This window comes from Ahaetulla prasina, chromosome 5, assembly GCF_028640845.1.
Source record: "Ahaetulla prasina isolate Xishuangbanna chromosome 5, ASM2864084v1, whole genome shotgun sequence".
Taxonomy (NCBI): domain Eukaryota; kingdom Metazoa; phylum Chordata; class Lepidosauria; order Squamata; family Colubridae; genus Ahaetulla; species Ahaetulla prasina.
The window spans coordinates 61659649-61677191 of NC_080543.1; the positions used below are offsets into that span (position 1 = coordinate 61659649).

A 17543-nucleotide genomic window follows, 5' to 3' on the forward strand; every position below is an offset into this window, starting at 1 on the left:
TATATTTCTAATAATGATACCCATTTATATTAAGTTGCAGTCTGTCATTATTCAATTATTCCATGTTCCTCTCAGAGGGAACGCGGAGAAAGTTTCTCATGGAGAAAGGATTTTAGGAGATCATGGAAAAAATAGAAAAAAAAACCATATGAGGGATGATGAGCAAAGATTAAAGATGCCCAGGAAAGGGAGGAGTCAACGGAAGAAATGAAGAAGACGAGGATATATTAAGAGTTGGAAGATTTTGGAAAAGTCAATACTTGTGGTGCCCAATGTGCAATTCTCTTCAACTTGTAGCATTTGTTTGATCTCATCTATCATTGTCACTTCCATTTGTATTTCTTCCAGTTCATCTTTAAAGTTTTTCAAAAACTTTCTTGCTTTCTCCGGAATTAAATCTGAATCTTGTTTAAAAATAAAAATCACCCTTTCCAACTTATCCTGTCTAGATGAAATTTCCAATGCTCCCTGCCAGCTTCCCACAAGCAGAGTCAATGGGAAGCCATTAGAAATAAGTACTCTAGTACTCTCACTCCCATTGTTTTTTTGCCATCCTATAATCATTCTGATTAGCTGTTTAGGTAAGTAAACACTGACTTAATACTGAAGTTAATTTGCCACTATGGTTTTTATTTCTATTTATGATAAATAGTCTTCTTAGATGATCATGGGACTGCCCAACGGATTGTCTAATCTACATTTAAAATCTGCAGGTATTTCTGAAGATACCAATATTTTCACGAAATCTTAAACATGCTTCTGTGGATGATTTACTGGATTCAATAAAATGTATTCCCTAGTACATTTTGTTCATACTTCATTTATAGTCTGCTTTTCTGTTTTAAATGGCCAATACTTGCTTTAAATGTTGTGACTAGAGTTCTCCTTTTTCCTCTTTCTTTGACTTTGTTTGCTTAACTAACATAATAATCCAAGAGCAACAAAATGAACTGTAACCAAAGTAATAATTGAGATTAATAATCTTATCTTGTTGCTTGACTTCAGCAGAACAATGCCAAACAACATAATCTGCTCTTGAAGCACATTTTGTGCACATTTTTTCAGTGCCTGAAACAAAGCCAAAGATACTGAGTTTAACCAAAATATATGAGTTACACAGGGAAAAAGAAAACCATAAAAATAAGTCCTTATAGAAGTCATACTAAATTATAGAACACAGAAAACAAAACATTGGTTTCATATGCTGCTTTTTTATATTTTTATTGCATGAAGTCATAAAATGGTTTTGATAAAATTGATTACAATTCGTACATACTGTTACAAAGCTGACACATTTGAGAAAGTCACAAATCAAATGTGGATTAAATCATAAGGGCCTGGATGCAGATTTAATATTAAGGTATTTATAGTAAACCTCTGAAGTGAGTGATGTGATAGCCTAGAGGTAAAGACACTCACTTCCCACTTGGAAGGTTGAGAGTTCAATCCTAGACAGTAGCAAGTGTTTCTCTATCAGGGCACAAAGAGAAAAGATCTGCTGCCAACTCTGCTTAGGTGTCAGGAAGGGCATCCAGGCAGTAAATGCTCAGCCCAACTCCACCTAAAAGGGATTAAAGAGCTGTAAACAAAATAGTAGACCTCTGATGTGCAAGTTTACATGTTCAAGTTCCAGTTTATTTTAATGAGTTTAATATAAGTAAATCAATCCATGGTAATTCATACTATCTATAAAATGACTGCAGCTATTTCATCTTTTCTCCCTTAATGTTGTTTCTTGAGAGAAAATGATGGAAGTGGAGACAAAAAGCAGAAGGCTACAATTGGAGGATGAATATATGAGCATTTTGTGAATGAATCAAGTTGATCACACATTCCAACCAGTTACCTGCCTTTTTTTCCAAGAATGGCTATTCACACTATTCCTCTCCAGAACCTGTCATTATTCTATGCTCCCCATCCTCAGTCCCCTCCTTCACTTCTATTTTGTTTTCCCTCAATATTTGTTGTGCTTTGCAAATGTGCCAGGTATTTAGGTGATTCTCAGAGATCTCATGGGCCCTGAAATCAATTCAGTTGGTTTCTATACTACAACCTTATGATCAGTTTTACATTCTTCTAATCTAGTGGTGTGGTGCTCACCTCACCACACCTTGTGACTATTAATCCCATAATTTATTTGTGTAAGGGTCATCTATTAGTTCTTTGTCTCCAACCTATTTACCATGGCCATACCAAGAGTTTGCTAATTCTGTCTGTGCTTCCCAACAAACAGATCCTTTATATCCTATCGTTGCTATCAAAACCCAATACATGCATGAAAGAAAATGGTAGCGTAAACTCATATTCCAAACAAGAGCCTTTGATTATTGGACACAGTCTGAATGGACCACCCTGCTAATCTATTTCAGTTATCAGAGTGCCTCAGATGACTACGATTGTCAAATCAGGGCTGCAAAAGTCCAGACGACCCCTTGCTGGCAGCAGAGAAATAGAGCTGCTGCATCCTGTATCACCACCTGAAAGCCTTGGCAGATGGGGGTGGGATCTAATCTTGGGCAAAGCCCTGCACTTGCTGTGCTGTGTCTTTAAAATGTGTCACAAGACGCCTTTAAAATGTGGCTTCTCTCGCATCCCCCGCGTTCAGCGTCGTCCACGAGCAGCACTGGGAGCTCCAGCACTGCCGTGACCTGGGAAGGTGAAGGCGGACGGGAAGCTCCGCACGGGGGCGTTTCGGCGTGAGAGTTCTGTTTTTCCCAAGTGGGACGTGGGCACCCGCAGCAGCGCCTCTGCCGTAGATGCCGCACGTCGGCGGCTGACTGGTCACGCTGGCGGCGGCGGAGGCGGCAGCAGCAGCAGCAGCAAACCGACGGGGAGGGGGGGAATCGCCGTTCCTGCCCTCCCCTCCCCCTCCTCGTGTGTCCTCCGAGGCAGCCGCCTTCTTGCTCGAGCCACTCCCTCCCGCTGCAGGGCGGAGTGTGAGGGTGCCTTTAAATTGGGTGCGAGGGAGCTGCTGCCTGCTCAGTCTCATCTGTGATGTAAGGAGAGATTTTAGGTGTCTAAGCCGATCGCCTGACTTCGCCTGTTATTTTCTGCCGGGCACCCTTTCTCTCCGCCACTCCGCCGCTGGGTAAATGTGCCCTTAAACCACTTCCGCCGCCGAGCAGCCCTTGGCCCGGACCTCGTCTCTGTCCCTCTGCCCAGCTTGACCTGCTGGTGCGCGCTCCGCTCCTTGCTCTCCCGGGTGCGCAGGCATGGAAGAGGAGGAGGAGTGCAGGGTGCTCTCCATCCAGAGCCATGTCGTCCGGGGCTACGTGGGCAACAAGGCGGCGACTTTCCCCCTACAGGTAGGTGGAAGACCTGAGCCGGCTACTCACGCGCACCCGAAGCTTCCGCCGAGCGGGCTGCGGGCTGCGAGCTGTCTCGCGGCTGCCGCGCTGGGCAAGCCTGGAGGAGCGCGGAGTGCGCCTTCTGCCAATGCACGTGCCGGGCTGTGACGCCGTCAAGGGATCTGCCCGCTGTTGCCCTCAAGAACTCGCCCCTCGCTGTTCAGAGGGAGCTGCCAAGTCCATACGTACAGATGCGCTCTTCTCTTTAAGGCGAGGCTTTGATGGGGTGACTTGGGAAGCCCTTGATGGCCCAGATGTCAGGCCACGGGTCTCTGCAAGGAGGTTGTCCAAAAGCCTTTCGCGCTTGGTTTTATTGTTTTTGTAGCGGTTGTCTTCCGAGTTGTTGTTTTTTTATGCCAGCATTGCCTTTATCCCAAGGTTCAAGGAGCGTGATAGCCTAAGAAGAGAAAAGAAGTGGGCCTCTCTTTATTGTAGGGATCGTTAAAAATTGCCCGTGGTGGACTTAGTTGACCCTTATGATTCCTTTATATTTTATGGAGAGGTAGAAGGAAAGAATGGGAAATGTATTCATTAGGGCACCTTGAAGACTTGCCAGGATATGTCATCAAATTCTAGGGAATGTAATGAGTGATACTTTGAAGACTTTCTCTTTTTAAAATTAATATATTTTATACTTTTTTATGTCATTCCACTTTATTCAGTATCATCGAGTTTAATTTGTTCTTTTTTCAAGGTTAGGCTGTTTGGTGGCATCATCTTTAAATGCTTTTAATAATAAAACAGGGAGACTATACTATATGTTCATTTTCTGGTGTTTTACATTATTTTAATCTCTCTTGAACATTGGCTATTCTAGCTGTGCCTTATGGGAGTTGTAATCCAAAGCACCTTTTGCTGATCTCTGATGTAGTCTGTTTATTATGGCACAGTAAATTGTACCCCTTTCTGCATTGCAAATGAAATTAACTGATCTGTTTCTACAGAAGAAAATAAACAGGACACAAATCTGACTTCACAAATGGATATATTCAAGAATTAGTTTTTTAGAAAGGCCTTTTAATTTCCATGACATTCTGCCACTTTATCATATCATTTTATTCATGAGCAGCATTTTTGTTAACATGTACTGCTTTCATTTTGAAATACACTACAATTTAACTTTTATCTCCTGAAACTCATTTAAAAAAATCTTCAACATGTACGTGATTTTACTTTCTTTAATCAGCTCTCTCTTATGAGGAGCTGTCCCATAAATCATGACAATTAATTAGGTAAGTTATCAGAAAATATTGTACATTTCATTTTCTATTTTCACCTTCTTGAGTTCTATCCTTTACCCAATTTGGGGTGGTTCTGGTTTGACTCAAGTTAATGTTTTAATTTCTGGTAGCTAAAATCCAGAAAAGTTTGTACCAAGTAAATATGTTCACCTTTAAGGTGCCATGACATTTTTAATTTTTGCTGCAACAGACTGATGTGATTACCTCTCCAGAAAATGTAGATATGCTAGAAAAAACTATTCCCCAATTAAAGTACTGTGGTTTTTTATGTAACCAAATTAATAATTATTGCAACTTAAGCATTGATTTCCGTACATGAAATTGGATTTGAAATACATATTGCATAGCACATGGACAGACATAGCCATAGTTTCAACTGGGAAACTGAAAATTCTAGACCAAACTAAGTTCAAAAATGCTAGAGAGTTTCTGGAAGCCTGGCACTCAGATAAATAAACGATCAACAGACACTAGGATTAATACCAGACCAACAATTGAGCAGTACATAATACCCATAATACCCCAATCAGGGAACTATATAACTCAGTTGTTTACTCAAACAGTAAACAATAATCTAATTAAGGAACTATCAAGAAGAAAATACTTCCATCAATCGACCGATAGGGCAAGCCACTATATATAAACAGAGAGCAAACCCCTATCCCCTTTAGCACTGAAGATGTTATCTAGTTGGGTAATGAAACGTCTGCAAGAAAAGAACAAACTTCAGAGAACACCAAGGACTCACATATATATTTTGTATACTTTTGAGGGGAAATGGGAAATCGTTTTGCAATATGATTTCATACCATTTTTCAAATTTGAATTACATTTCTTGAAATATGTGGAAGAGTGTTTTTATGTGACACAGAAGTACCAAAGAATTGGAAAAGAATGTCCATTGTTTGTTAAATCTAGTAAAATTATTATCTGTGTTACATAAAATTGATAACTGCAAAAGATAAATAGTTAACTTGATCCTCAAAATACTTTTTCCCAAAATTATTTGCCTAGCAGCAGACACAAATCAGCAGGTACATCATGCATACTATAGGGATGTTTTTTAGCTATAAGCTGCCTCTGTACCAGATATTTTATACTATAATTTTATAGCTTTTATTTTAATCTCTCTTCCAGTATATGAAATGAATTTTAAAAACGGAAAATTTTTAAAACATACATAGTAAAGGTCTTTGCAAGTACTGTTTTACATGAAAAATATTTTATGCATAAAGTGTGCAGTAATCAGGGACTTATTATAATCACATCAATAAAAGGAAAGTAATAAAAGGAATAATATTACTACAAATTGCAACCAGAAAATAGTAATACTTGTATTCTAAATATGCATGTTTTTCTTGATTTTCATCATATTTATATATTTATCTTCTTATATCCCTTGAATTATTTCTGACATTGTCATGGAAAACATCACTTGGTTTCTGAACTGTCACATAGCACTTGCTCATTTTTTCAATTATAAATCATCTATAAATTTTATCTGCACTAGTAATATAATGAAATTTTACCCAAAAAAGTTTCCTTGGTAAAAATTAAATACTTTATTAGCTATTGCAATTCAGGGGACTAACTTTATCAAGTTAAAGTAACTTGATCTTAGAGTTCTGTGACTAATATAGTAATTTAGTGGTTCTCAACCTTTTCTGCACCATGGACCCCCGTTAAATATCCTTTGTGGCCATGGCTATGGGCCCCCAAGACTTAACTCAAGAAGATATTCCATATTCCTCTCTGGTTTTCAATACCAGTCACTGGAGTATTAGTAAGCGGTATTTGCAGATCCCTCGCATCCTGGACATAAACTGTTTCAACTCCTACCCTCAAAACGACGCTATAGAGCACTGCACACTAGAACAACTAGACACAAGAACAGTTTTTTCCCGAAGGCCATCACTCTGCTAAACAAATAATTCCCTCAACACTGTCAGACTTACTGAATCTGCACTACTATTAATCGTTTCATAGTTCCCATCACCAATCTCTTTCCACTTATGACTGTATGACTATAACTTGTTGCTGGCAATCCTTATGATTTATATTGATATATTGATCATCAATTGTGTTGTAAATGTTGTACCTTGATGAACGTATCTTTTCTTTTTATGTACACTGAGAGCATATGCACCAAGACAAATTCCTTGTGTGTCCAATCACACTTGGCCAATAAAAAATTCTATTCTATTCTATTCTATGTAATAATCTATGCCATTATGCTGCCTTTTACAAATCAATTTTGTAGAAATATAAGAAACCAGTATGTTTTCTACTGCAGACATAAGCACATAATTCTACTGTCAATAGAATAGTACATGTAATCCTCGGTCATGTTTAGTGACAGTTTTGCCCTTACAATGGTGATGAAAAAGTAACTTTTATGACCAATCTTAACATTTATGACCTTTGCAGGTCTGTAAAGCAAAGGAAAACTGTATGAAGATCATAAGCACAGTTGTGATTTCACCTAGCAACCAATTCACATAACAACCAATTCACTTAGCTCCAAGTTGTTGGTCCCAATTGTGGTCCCTAAACAAGAACTATCTGTATTTGCTTTTATATCTCTTGGAAGATTGTCTTTGGTTTCATTGAAAATGAGTTGTGTAAAAACCAGTTGTTGAATTGTTATAATGGCAAAGCGGTACTAAGGCTAGACCACATGATGAGAAGATCACATTTCATAGTCCTCTGAGAACTATGTACTATAAAATGGTGAAGTGATGAGATACTGGCTCTCAGTTTGATTGGCTTCAAAGAAGGGTTGGACCAATTCATGGAAGTAATGGAGATGGCTGGCTACTTAATCTTGTTAGCAATGTGATTGCCTTTGAAAGTATCTGCTGTTAGACTAGTGGACTTCCTTGTGCAGTTGGTTTGCCACTGGGAGAACAGTCTGCTGGACTAGATGGGCCATTGGTCCAATTCATCAGGGTATTGCTTATGTTCTTATGTTAACATTATAGGTTAGGATACTACCTGTATCCTCCATGCCTAAATTTCCTTCTGTATTCAGCCTTTATAGTGGAAAGAAGGATCTTCAGCTAGCCTGTTAAGATAAGTTGGGCCCAGGAGTTAAAAATAACACATAAGCAAAATAAAACATTGCATTGGATTTTTCAGCATTTTGCATTGATCTACAATTACACAGCATTATTGATATACTTGAGCAATTCTTCTAGAGAATAAATGTGAAAGGTTGTCATAATTCGTGATGCCACTGAGCGGGCATGAGGAGCAGAATTCAGGAAAAAGAAACTCTTATTTAGCTAACCATCACTTAGTTCAACAATAAAAGTCCTGCTGATCATTTAAGAGTCATAACAGAATGTTTCTGCAGTTGTAGCATGTAATTGTGGAATTCTCTTCCCAGAGAGCAGCCCGATTCCTTTACTGTGAACTGTTGCTGCTGGTCTGCAACACGTATTTGTTGTCCTAGGTTCCCTGTTGATGTTGTCCTGGGTTCCCTGACCGGGAACGAGTCTCAGCCCTCGCTGAGACAATTTAGGAGGTCCTTGCAAGGACAAAAGAAGCCGAATAAAAGACACCACACCAGAAGTTTCTCAAGATGAGAGAGCACGAAAAGAGGAGGGAGGTTGTTGTGTTCTGTCCCCTCTAGATCGCAACAGTCTCTTTTATTATGCAGTTTTAGCAGGGAGGGGTAACTACAACAAGGAGGGAATTAGCATATAGAAAGTTATCAATACCAATCAGCGAGCGTTTAGAGTATACGTATTAGCAAAATACCACGTGGTTTTCAGGAAATCATACATTTTACCTGAATAGAAACCTAACTCAGGGAAAGCAGGGAAAGTTCAGCGGAATAGAAACCTAACTCAGGGAAAGCAGGGAAAGTTCAGCGGAATAGAAACCTAACTCAGGGAAAGCAAAACTATGGGTACTATAAATCATGTCTGTCATGTAGCACCGAAAAAGGTCAAGTCAAGTTCTCCCGGCTGTGAGGCCTAAGAAAACCTGAACCAATGATATATCCATATGTCCTCTGTTTTTATTTTTTAAGATGGGTAAATGATATATCCATATGTCCTCTGTTTTTATTTTTTAAGATGGGTAATATTCTTCTAAAGCTATGACATCCCCAGTGGATCCCCCCTCCGGGAGAGCCCGCAGGGAGCCAGTACACTTTTCCAAAGGAATGGTTCCCGATTCAGAGTCTTCATCAGTCTCAGAGGCTAATTCTAAAAGAGGTTGTTTATATTCATTTTCAACAGTGTGCTTTAGCAAGAGGACATCATCTCCAATACTGTTTAGTCGTTGTTTCAAGAATGCTAGAACTCTCCCCATGACACATGGGCCAATTGTACATGCAAGGAGCAACAAAATCAGAGGACCGGCTAGGGCAGAGAGGAGGGTGGTCAACCAGGGAGAGAGATTAAACATTCCCTGATACCACGTGTGGGATTGAGAACGCTCTTTTTCTCTATCTTTCAATCGGGTATTTAATTCTGCCATAGAGTCAAGCACAACACCAGAACTTTCAGTGTAAAAGCAACATTCTTCTTTCAAAGCTACACACAGACCGCCCTGTTTTAAGAACAACAAGTCCAAACCCCTTCTATTCTGTAACACAACTTCGGAGAGAGAGGTCAGGGAATTTTGGAGGGCAACCATAGATTGCTCAATGCGTTTGAGATCAGCATCTATTTCAATACTGAGCCTGCGGATGTTTTTGTCAGCCACAACCATTCCTGCGATTCCAGTTGCAGCACCAGTGGCTCCTAGGCCCAGAAGAAGGGCCAAAGTCATAGTAGTAACCACCTCCCGTTTAGTTCGTGGAAGGTATTGGGGTGTTTCCATGCGAGAAAAGAACTCATTATTGGAAAAAACAGACATTTTAGGGAGAAGATAAACCTGAATGCAAAAAGCGTGTTTTGTGTGTAAAATGTCTCCACTGACACATGCAGTAGCACCCGTAGAGCAGGCCCAAATAGAGCCATTGGAAGGAATAAAAAACTGACCGTTTAAACGTTTGGAAAGATCTGCAGTTGATAGAGTAGTGTGTATTATAGTCCACCCTCCAGTGTCAAGTCCTAGCCTTTCTTTGGACAAGTATATTGTGCAGGAAGTATAGGCATCCGAGGAGGCATTGATACAATAGTGAGAAAAGTTAGAGGGTACATACCCAAGGCAACAACCTTGACCTTCAATTGAGGATACCGTTATAGAAGAGTTAGACCACCTGCAACCAGTATCTGAGGTGCTATTGGCAAAAGGTAAGGCGGAACCTATGGCCTCATAAAAAGGGGGTTGAGAAGACAGACACAGCCAACATCTACTATCATTGTTAGGAAAAGTACGGGCTGCCACAAGGGCATCATGCGCAGAGGAGACCAGGGACACCAATGGATTGTTGCTTTTAATCAAGGGCTGTAAAAAGGGCGAATTGACTTGTTTGTTTGGGCCCACTGGTGGGGATGTTTCTAAGGACATGGTAAGACGAATTATGAATATATTTCCTGGATGTCTGTAGTCGGAATTATCGTTCGACCTTCCCCCCCATCTTTTCCCTTTAAGCCATTCAGTAATCGGAAGACTCCTTCCATGAGATGTAAAAGTAACAGTCATAGGATTGAGGCGAACGCCGCAGCAGGCCCAATTGGAGCAGGAATTCCAAGGCAAATTGTTATCAGGGCCTAGTATAGCTTTGATATAGTCAGTAGTATAGGGAGCAGTCCACCAAATCTTTCCGGTTGACACACATTGCCAGGACTTGCAGTACCAATCAGAGATGGTCCCACATTCATCTAGGTGGGAGAGATCAGTAAGATGTCCTGGGCAGATATACAGGCCTGGACCAATTGCCCAGACGTCCCGAGGGGAAGGATCACATTTTGTTTTATGTTTAAATCCATGGGCGCCGACCAGCATTTCAGCAAAGTCAAAGTAGAGTGCAGGAAACCAAGGCCACAAAGTTCGATTGGAGATGGAATGAAGGACGCTTCCTTGGAAGTCCAAAATAGTCCAAGTATAATTCGCGGGACGATGCAGGTTCTGCTGTGCTCCGGATAAGGAGCGCTGCGAACGGAGAGCTGCAGGGGTAAAAACGTGGGAAGAGGGCAAGGAGCGAAATACACCAGGGGAAAAATGGGTAGCAGAGAGAAGGGAAATTTTCATGTCAAAAGATCTTTCTTGCTTTGGGAAAAACAGGGAGCATACATAAGTGCTGTAGTCTTCAGATGAGATGTTAAAAATTAACAGAGAAGTGGAACAGGGAGAAGATATAATGTAAGTATTGTTAGAGGGATGGATTGGATATCCATTCTTTAGCCATGTCCACTGAGCTGGATGCAGCAAGGGATGGCGTTGTCTGCAAACAAGTTCCGCACGACCCCCAAGAGGGGTTTGTACTCTACAATGAGGAACTCTTATATAAGCACTTAAACGTTCAAGGAAAGTACATTTAGGAAGAGAGGAAGAGGCATTAGAGACAGAAGAGGCAAGAGAGATCAGGGATATGATCAGAAGGATTTTCATTTTTCTTTTTTGGTTGATTGAGATGACAGGGGCGGACACAGCGAGCCGGAACCCACAGGACTCGATCAGGCAATTGAACTGCAGCGTAGCCTTTTCCCCAGGTAATCAATTGAGCTGGACCTTTCCAAGCTGGATCCGGAAGATGCCTATAATATACCAGAGGACGAGAAGAGGGGAGGGGAGGAGCGGAAAAATGTCTCGAGGCAGCAGTGGAGGCAGGAGATCCAGTTAGATTAAGAAAATTCAATGAATACAAGCAAACATTTAATACATTTTGCAACGCCGGGAGTGTCGGGGGGCTGATGCCTTTTGACCCCAAGTGTCTGTCCAAGGCCTGTTTAAGAGTCAAATTCGCTCTCTCTATAATGGCCTGGCCCTGGCTATTGAAAGGAATGCCGAATTTATGGATTATTGACCAGCGATGGCAAAATTGTGCAAAGGCAGAGCTCGTATAGGCTGGTCCATTGTCAGTTTTTAGAGTTTTTGGACATCCCAACGTTACGAAAGTCCGAATACAATGATTAATTACTTGTTTTGCGGTTTCACCCCTTTGCAAGGTTGCCATGATGAAACCTGAATATGTATCAATGCAAACATGAATGTATTTCCAAGGGTTAAAGGATGGATATTGAGTTACATCCATTTGCCATGTCTCACAAGCACTAGTACCCCTGGGGTTGACCCCTTGTGGGACTGCAAATGACTGTAGACTGCATGTTGGACATTGCTGAATTATGGCAGTGGCTTCTTGATGGGTAATACCAAACTGCTTGACAAGAGCCTTTTTGTTCTGATGAAAATAGTCATGGCTTTCTCCTGCTGTTAAGGTATACAGACAGGAGGACGGGTTGGTTTTACATGCCTCATCTGCCATATGATTTCCTTCTGATAAAAATCCAGGAAGATGTTGATGACTTCTAATATGTGCTACAAACAGCGGATAAGCACGGAGATGTAACAATTCCTGGAGCTGTAAAAAAAATCTCATTAAAGGGACAGGGGTTGAGGGAGAAATGTAAGCATCGTATATACAGGAGATCAAATGTGAAACATACAAACTATCTGTGATAATATTAAGGGGCTGATTGGGAAACATTGAAAGAGCAAGATTGAAGGCAGACAATTCTGCTTGTTGGGCAGAAGACTGAGCTGAAGTAGTACGAGTCTGCCAATTGTCCTGTCCTCTTTCCTGCCATACACAGGCACCTATGGATTTTGAGCCATCTGTGAACACAGTGAGGGCATCTTTGATGGGAGAGGAACTTACAGGGGTTGAAAAAAAAATGGGAACAGTTTTTAATATTTGTAATCGAGGATCTGGAGGAAGATGGCATGAGAGAATACCATTCCAATCCTCCAAGGCATTTTGCAATGCATCTGATGTTTGAAACAAAGATTCCCATTGACTTAATTTAAAGGGTACATACAGAGTACTAAATTCTATACCCATGAGAGCCCGTGTACGTCTCCTCCCCTTGTCCAAGAGAAGAGCCATTTGTAAGGCTTTGGTGGTAACTGAGGCCTTAGGAGTGTGTGCCAAATGTATCCACTCCAAAATGTGCATTTTCTTTCCATCAGTCAATTGGAAAATGAGAGCAGTTAAGAGAGAAGGAGTAGGTAGGATAGCAAACAAAAGAGGCTCATTAGGCAAAGCTCTGTCGACCCATCTCCGGGTGAGAGCAGTATTAACTAAACACAAAGCAGTCTTTTGATCTTGTGTGAGAACAACAGTGTCTGATGGATGTTTAAGGCCAATCAGAGCAGAAAAAAGAGGAGATAGAACATGAGTTGAAATTGAAAGATAAGGTCTGGCCCAATTAAGAGTTCCCAGATACTGTTGGAGTTGAACAAGTGTGGTTTTTTCTGGGAGATGTAGTGTAGGGAGAACAGGCATGGCAGCAGATGCCATGAGCTTATGACCCAAATACTGCATAGGATACTGCGTTTGAATCTTGTCAGGAGCAACATGAAGACCAGATTGAGCCAAAATAGTATACAGAAAAGTAAGAGTTTGAGAAACAGTGCCTTTTGGACCATCTGCTGCAATTAATATATCATCCATGTAATGATAAACCAAAAAGGTAGGATGTGCATCACGATAAGGCTGTAGGGCCTTATCAACATAATTTTGGCAAATCGTGGGACTATTGATCATTCCCTGAGGTAGGGTCTTCCATTGATATCTAGTAGTAGGCCTTGAATTGTTAAATTGAGGAATGGTGAATGCAAAAAGAATTCTGTCAGCAGGAGCCAAAGGAATAGAAAAGAAACAATCCTTTAAATCTATTACTACCAAGTCATAATTGTGAGGAATCAAGTTTGGGTTGGGAAGGCCACATTGTAGAGGTCCCATAGGCTGAATTATGGCGTTAATTTTTCTCAAATCCTGCAGGAGGCGGTGTTTCCCACTTTTCTTTTTGATTACAAAGACAGGAGTATTATAAGGGCTAGTTGAGAATTCGAGATGTCCTTCCTGTAGTTGCTGAGCCACTAAGTCCTGCAGGACTGTAACCTTTTCCTGTGACATAGGCCATTGATTCACCCACACAGGGATAGGAGATTTCAAAACAAGAGATAAAGGAAGAGAAGACATCATATGAAATTAAGGGATATTTAAAGTAGCATGCAGTTGAGACAAGAGATCCCGTCCCCACAGATTAGTATGTAAGGGCAGAATGAAAGGTCGAAGGAAAGCAGTGATAGAGGAGTGAGGGGTAGATGCAGTCAACCAAGATGTGCTAACCTTAGCAGCCTGAGCACCTCCCACACCTTGAACAGTAGAAGCATCAGAGAGAGGCCAGGAAGAGGGCCATTCAGCTGTGCGAATCACCGAAACATCCGCTCCCGTGTCAATAAGACCTGAGAAGGTGCGGCCGTTGAGAAGAATGGAAATTATTGGCTTGGCGTTTTGCACAGGCTGTTGGAGAGCAAAGAGAGAAGGATGATCAGGAGGAGGCAAGAGAATGAGAGTAGCAACAACAGTTTCAGCCTTCAGAGAAAAGCAGCGATCACCGATCGCAGCCAGAGAAATGTTTTTTAAAGAGTCTGAATTATGCAGAAAAGGTGCAGCTATGACTCCTTCAAGAGTAAGAGAGGAATTAGGAAATAAGAGAAGAGGAACATCAGGGGGAATGGGATTCTGAAGAAGAACTTTCAAGGGCATGGTGAAGACAGAGCCAGGATCATCATATACAAAATCTACTGCTAGACGAACAGGAAAAGCAAGAGATGGATTAGAAGAAACAGCTTGCAAGTCAGCCTTTGAAGTGGGGCTGGCTGAACGCCCCAGAATTAGTTTCCCTGCGCAGCTTGAGAAGGATTCTGAGAACAATTGCGAGCCCAATGAAAGCCTTTACGGCAGCGCGGGCAAATAGTTTTTGGCTTTTCATTAGTAGGTTGGGGGGGAGGACCCCTAGCGTTCCCGCGCGGAGCTCCTCCACCTCCGGGCAAACGACATTGACTCTTAAAATGACCTGGCTTCCCACAATTAAAACAATTGCCATGCTTGACAACAGGAAAAGCTTGAGTATTAGAGGGAGGGATAGAAGGAGTTATAGCGGCTGCAAGAGCAGACATTTTATGAGAAGTGGTTCCCACCACACGGCAAGCCTGTAAAAACTCAGCAAGAGTAACACCTGGTTTTCCAGTCAAGGGCTGAAGTACTTTTTTACAATCTTCATTAGCATTTTCAAAAGCCAATTTTATCAAAAGTTCGTCGCGGGCAGTATGATTTTGAATTTTGCCTTTCAAGAGCCGTTTGAAGGCGGTTTATAAACGTGGCATAAGGCTCAGAGGGTTCCTGAATAACTTTTAGGAAAGTTTGAGAAGCCTTGCCATCCGCATCATCTACCTGTTTCAAGGCACCCATGGCACAAAGGCGAATGATCGCAAAGGCACGGCGCGGGCAATTTTGCTGCTGGACCAAGGTTGTGAAAGGTCCAGTTCCTTTTATATGATCAGCCAAGACTGCTTGAGGCAAGCCTCGCATGATCTCAGCATCTACCAATTTATTATACTCAGAAGACCAGATAACAAATTGAGCAGGTGTTAATAACATGGAAAATAAGGACTTCCAATCATACAGTAACAATACAATAATGGTATCTATTAAGGAATCAAGCAATCCCATTACATACGGAGAGTGAATGCCGTAGGAAGTAACAGCTTCTTTTAAATTTTTAAGCACCCGTACATTGATGTTCTCGTGCATCGGCTGTCCCCCTCCCGCTGGATTGAGGTTTAAAGGGTAAGCCGATATCGGGGGTTCAGTTCTTAGAGAAAGAGAAGAAAGGGCAACCAAGGCAGAAAGAGTGCCTGCAGCCGTGTCTGTATCCTCCGGCGGGGGGGGAGACGCTGCAGGAGGAGAAAGAGCTGTGTCCGCAGGGGGAGCAGAGGCAGCTACAGAGACAGAAGAAGATTCATACGGAGGTGGAGAGACCTTTGGTAGGGATTCGTCCGTAGTAGAAAAGAGCGGAGCAGCCGAATCAATAGAAGGAGAATTAGGATAGAGGGTGCCAAGAGCAGCCGTAATGGCCCGCCAAGTTACTAGAATATCAGGCGGAGCTCGAGGGTGGTCATGGAGGAATTTTCCCAAGCGCGTCCAGGTAGCCTTCTTAAGAGTGCCTTCCTCCGGGTAGGCAGGGCACTTTTCATGAACATAGGATAGAAAAGAGGTAAGAGATTTCTTAGAAAGAGGATAGACAGTGGTGCCGTTAACTTTTTGCAAACAATTAGCCTTCTTCACCAGAGAGTAAAGCTCATTCCGATGCAATGATGAGACTTTCGAGTTCGAGGAGCCCATTACTTACGTGTGCACGTGTCGCGTCCCGACGGGTAAGCAATGAGGGTGAAGGTGACGCACCGCTAGACAACGATCGCGCCTCTGGACAACACAACAGGATAGGACGAGCCCCCAGATGTTGCTGTTGGTCTGCAACACGTATTTGTTGTCCTAGGTTCCCTGTTGATGTTGTCCTGGGTTCCCGCAGGAACGAATCTCAGCCCTCGCTGAGACAATTTAGGAGGTCCTTGCAAGGACAAAAGAAGCCGAATAAAAGACACCACACCAGAAGTTTCTCAAGATGAGAGAGCACGAAAAGAGGAGGGAGGTTGTTGTGTTCTGTCCCCTCTAGATCGCAACAGTCTCTTTTATTATGCAGTTTTAGCAGGGAGGGGTAATTACAACAAGGAGGGAATTAGCATATAGAAAGTTATCAATACCAATCAGCGAGCGTTTAGAGTATACGTATTAGCAAAATACCACGTGGTTTTCAGGAAATCATACATTTTACCTGAATAGAAACCTAACTCAGGGAAAGCAGGGAAAGTTCAGCGGAATAGAAACCTAACTCAGGGAAAGCAGGGAAAGTTCAGCGGAATAGAAACCTAACTCAGGGAAAGCAAAACTATGGGTACTATAAATCATGTCTGTCATGTAGCACCGAAAAAGGTCAAGTCAAGTTCTCCCGGCTGTGAGGCCTAAGAAAACCTGAACCAATGATATATCCATATGTCCTCTGTTTTTATTTTTTAAGATGGGTAAATGATATATCCATAGTGAACTTTTCACTTAGGACTGAAAATTTCCAATAGGCATCAAAATTTAAATTAATTCCATATTCTTTTGTTTGATGTGAGAATTTGTCAATCAAAACAGAATATGAAAATATTAAAAGATGTGAAGTTTATTCAACATATTTATAACTGAACTTTAGCAAATAGAATGGATCCTTTTCAACAATGGATCATTTAAAGTAGCAGTTACGATATGCAAGGACAGACAAAATAAAAATGGAAATGTGCATCAGAAGCTGCATTTTATAAAGCATAGCAGCTAAAATATCTTGAAAACTTCTCATAAATAAACCATAATTGGAAATCAGATTAGTTCTAAAATCTGAATTCAACCTGCCTAATCTATAAACATCAGAGTAGTCATACAGGAGGATGCCTATAAGATAACCTGTCCCAAGTATAAAAGTTGAAATTTGGTTTTGGTATGCCTTTCAAGTAATTATAAAAAATATCCCATTATAGGTAGTTTTTATCTACTCTAATGATTTGAGAGATGTATTTACAAAAGCCTGTTAGTAAGGCCAACTTTTTTATATTCCTGGATTATGCAGTTTATGATGGTATTCTGTGTACTATCGTGCTTCTCTGTGTATTTTTAGTGTGTGTGCAAAATAATGAAAAGTCTTATTATTCTGGATAGTTACTAGAAAATATTGACAACAACAATCAATATTTACCTAACACAACAAGATAGGTGAGACTTAATACCTTAATATCATATAGACTTTTAAAATACTAGAGCTTACCCAGCATCAGATTTTAGCTAAACATTTCCCAATGCCATCTGTGCAAGAATTCCACTGAAACATTTTTTTCCTTTAATTTTTAAAATTTTCCCTGCTTTGTAGTTAGTTCAGTAGTGCTTCATTTC

General features: G+C 41.2%; 2 protein-coding genes across 7 annotated transcripts in view; one reads left to right on the forward strand and one right to left on the reverse strand.

The window, feature by feature from the left end:
• Positions 1-1691: 1691 nt before the first annotated feature.
• Positions 1692-17543, forward strand: part of PDXK (pyridoxal kinase) — a 71339-nt gene continuing 55487 nt past the window's right edge. For all 6 annotated transcript variants that reach the window (XR_009155532.1, XR_009155533.1, XM_058186681.1 and 3 more), the window contains exon 1: positions 1692-3305. Coding sequence is in view for 4 of the 6 variants with exons in the window: in XM_058186681.1 (XP_058042664.1) it covers positions 3213-3305 (93 nt within the window). In the remaining 2 variants the exon portion in view is untranslated. The remainder of the gene's footprint in view (positions 3306-17543) is intronic.
• LOC131200189 (MLV-related proviral Env polyprotein-like) lies at positions 8319-12475 on the reverse strand. Its single transcript, XM_058186667.1, has 2 exons — positions 8435-12475; positions 8319-8393 (listed from the first exon to the last, which is right to left on the reverse strand). Exon 1 carries the CDS (start codon positions 11096-11098, stop codon positions 8666-8668), a length of 2433 nt encoding a protein of 810 aa, XP_058042650.1. The 5' UTR covers positions 11099-12475; the 3' UTR covers positions 8319-8393; positions 8435-8665.

Excerpts from the sequence above, each read along its gene's own strand:
- LOC131200189 (XM_058186667.1), bottom strand. The coding sequence starts at position 11,098 with ATGAAAATCCTTCTGATCATATCCCTGATCTCTCTTGCCTCTTCTGTC.